General features: G+C 54.1%; 1 protein-coding gene across 1 annotated transcript; it reads left to right on the forward strand.

The window, feature by feature from the left end:
* Positions 1-102: 102 nt before the first annotated feature.
* Positions 103-2,648, forward strand: LOC121353932 (sodium/potassium-transporting ATPase subunit alpha-B-like; the record flags this gene model as incomplete). Its single annotated transcript, XM_041468160.1, has 5 exons — positions 103-284; positions 665-815; positions 2,099-2,165; positions 2,415-2,477; positions 2,586-2,648. Coding segments are annotated over exons 1-5 (475 nt in total), but the record flags the coding sequence as incomplete, so codon positions are not given.
* Positions 2,649-3,124: the final 476 nt, after the last annotated feature.

A 3,124-nucleotide genomic window follows, 5' to 3' on the forward strand; every position in this document is an offset into this window, starting at 1 on the left:
TGGGGACACTGGGGGACATCGGGGACATTGCGGGGGTTGGGGACAACGAGAATTCGGGCACATTTGGGAGGATTTGGGGACAACGAGAGTTTGGGGACTTTGGGGGGGGCACACAGGTGCCACCAGCCAGGCGTGTCCCCTCCCCAGGTGATCATGGTGACAGGTGACCACCCGGTGACGGCCAAGGCCATCGCGGCGCAGGTGGGGATCATCTCCGAGGGCAGCGAGACCCCCGAGGACGTGGCGGCGCGCCTGCACCTGCCCCTCGAGCAGGTGGAGCCCAGGTGGGACACGGGGGGACAGGTGGGGACAGGGGGGACAGGAGCTCAGGTGTGTCACAGGTAACTCAGGTGGGGACAGGAGCTCAGGTGTGCCACCTTGCAGGTGGGGACAGGTGTGTCACAGGTAACTCAGGTGTGGGAGAGGGGAGCAGGTGTGTCACCTCCCAGGTGGGGGACAGGTAACTCAGGTGTGTCCCAGGTGTGTCACCTGGCCGTACAGGTGTGTGACAGGTGTGCTGTCCCCAGCCAGGCGCGGGCCCGTGTTGTCACCGGCTCCGAGCTGGCGGCGCTGGCTCTGTCCCCAGCTATCTCAGGTGTATCTCAGGTGTGTCCCAGGTGTGTCACCTGGCCGTACAGGTGTGTGACAGGTGTGCTGTCCCCAGCCAGGCGCGGGCGCGCGTTGTCACCGGCTCCGAGCTGGCGGCGCTGGCCCCGGGCGCTCTCGAGGAGCTGCTCCGCGCCCACCCCGAGATGGTTTTCGCCCGGACGTCGCCGCAGCAGAAGTTGGTCATCGTGGAGAGCTGCCAGCGCCTGGTGGGCACACCTGGGCACACCTGGCCACACCTGGGCACGCCTGGCCACACCTGGCCGGGTGCCAACCTCCCCAGCGTCCCCAACCCCCATTTCCCCCGATTTTTTCCCGGGTTTCCCCCATTTTTTCCCATTTTTTCACCGATTTCCACCCAATTTTTGGGTTTTTTCCTCCATTTTCTCCCATTTTTCCCCCAAATTCCCCATGTTTTCTCAATGTCCCCAAATGTCCCCAAAAATCCCCAGTGTCCTCACTCCCCATTCCCCCCATTTTTTGGCTGATTTCCACCCAATTTTTGGTTTTTTCCCCTGTTTTTTCCCATTTTTACCCCAAATTCCCCATTTTTTCTCAATATCCCAAATGTCCCCATCCCAATTTCCTCCATTTTTCCCCCATTTCTTGGCCTTTTTTTCACCAGATTTTGGGGTTTTTTTCCCATTTCTTCCCTTTTTTCCCCCAAATTTCCCCATTTTTTCTCAATGTCCCCAAATTCCGCAAATGTCCCCAATTTCCCCCCATGTTTTTCCCATTTCTTGGCCATTTTTCACCCGTTTTTCACCCAATTTTTGGGGCATTTTCTCATTTTTTCCCATTTCCCCCCATTTTCCCCTAAATTCCCCATTTTTCTCCATGTCCCCAATGTCCCCAAATGTCCCCATTTCCCCCCCATTTTTTCCCATTTTTCGCCCGTTTTTCACCCTTTTTTTTTTGTTTTTTTCCGATTTTTCCCAATTTTTGGGTTTTTCCCATTTTTTCCCCTAATTTCCCCAAATTTCCCCATTTTTTCTCCATGTCCCCAATGTCCCCGTTTTTCCCCAATATTTTCCCCATTTTCCCCCATTTTTCCCCATTTTTCGGCCGATTTTCACCCAATTTTTTTTGGTTTTTTCCGATTTTTCCCAATTTTTGGGTTTTTCCCATTTTTTCCCCTAATTTCCCCAAATTTCCCCATTTTTTCTCCATGTCCCCAATGTCCCCGTTTTTCCCCAATATTTTCCCCATTTTCCCCCATTTTTCCCCATTTTTCGGCCGATTTTCACCCAATTTTTTTTGGTTTTTTCCGATTTTTCCCAATTTTTGGGTTTTTCCCATTTTTCCCTAATTTCCCCAAATTTCCCCATTTTTTCTCCATGTCCCCAATGTCCCCAATGTCCCCGTTTTTTCCCAATATTTCCCCCATTTTTTTCCCATTTTTTCCCATTTTTTCCCCATTTTTCACCCGATTTTCACCCAATTTTTTTTGTTTTCCCCCGTTTTTTCCCGTTTTCCCCGCTTTTCGCCCCAGGGCGCCATCGTGGCGGTGACGGGCGACGGCGTCGAAAAATCCCCCAAAATGCCAAATGTCACCAAGCGTCCCAAAAATCCCAAAACTCCCCAAAAGTCCCCCATTTTTTCCCATTTCTTGGCCATTTTTCACCCAATTTTTTTTCCCCAATTTTGGGGATTTTTTTCCCATTTTTCCCTAATTTTCCCAAATTTCCCCATTTTTTCTCCATGTCCCCAATGTCCCCGTTTTTCCCCAATATTTTCCCCAGAGACACCTGGGACAGGTGTGAGACAGGTGTGGGACAGGTGTGACACCTGGGACAGGTGTGGGACAGGTGTGGGACAGGTGATCCTGCTGGACGACAACTTCGCCTCCATCGTCACCGGCTTGGAGCAAGGTGAGGCACACCTGGGCAGGTGAGACACACCTGGGACAGGTGAGACACCTGGGACAGGTGTGAGACAGGTGTGGGACAGGTGTGACACCTGGGACAGGTGTGGGACAGGTGTGGGACAGGTGATCCTGCTGGACGACAACTTCGCCTCCATCGTCACCGGCTTGGAGCAAGGTGAGGCACACCTGGGCAGGTGAGACACACCTGGGACAGGTGAGACACCTGGGACAGGTGAGACAGGTATGGGACAGCTGTGGGACAGGTGTGGACACCTGTCCCTGCTCACCTGAGCTGTTCCCACACCTGTCCCCCGCACACCTGGGCTGTCTCTCATCTATCCCTGCTCACCTGAAGTGTCACACACCTGTCCCAACTCACCTGGGCTGTTCCCACACCTGTCCCCTCTCACCTGTCCGTCCTCACCTGTTCCCGCTCACCTGGGCTGTCTCACTCCTGTCTCTGCTCACCTGGGCTGTCTCCTCACTCACCTGTCCCCACTCACCTGTGCGGCTCACCTGTCCCCCCTCACCTGTCCCCACTCACCTGTCCGGCTCACCTGTCTGGCTCACCTGGGCTGTCTCTTACCTGTCCCCTCACCTGTCCAACTGACCTGTGGTGCTCATCTGGGCTGTCTCTCACCTGTCCCCTCA

Source organism: Pyrgilauda ruficollis, unplaced genomic scaffold (assembly GCF_017590135.1).
Source record: "Pyrgilauda ruficollis isolate IOZ18807 unplaced genomic scaffold, ASM1759013v1 scaffold2111, whole genome shotgun sequence".
NCBI classification, from domain to species: Eukaryota; Metazoa; Chordata; class Aves; order Passeriformes; family Passeridae; genus Pyrgilauda; species Pyrgilauda ruficollis.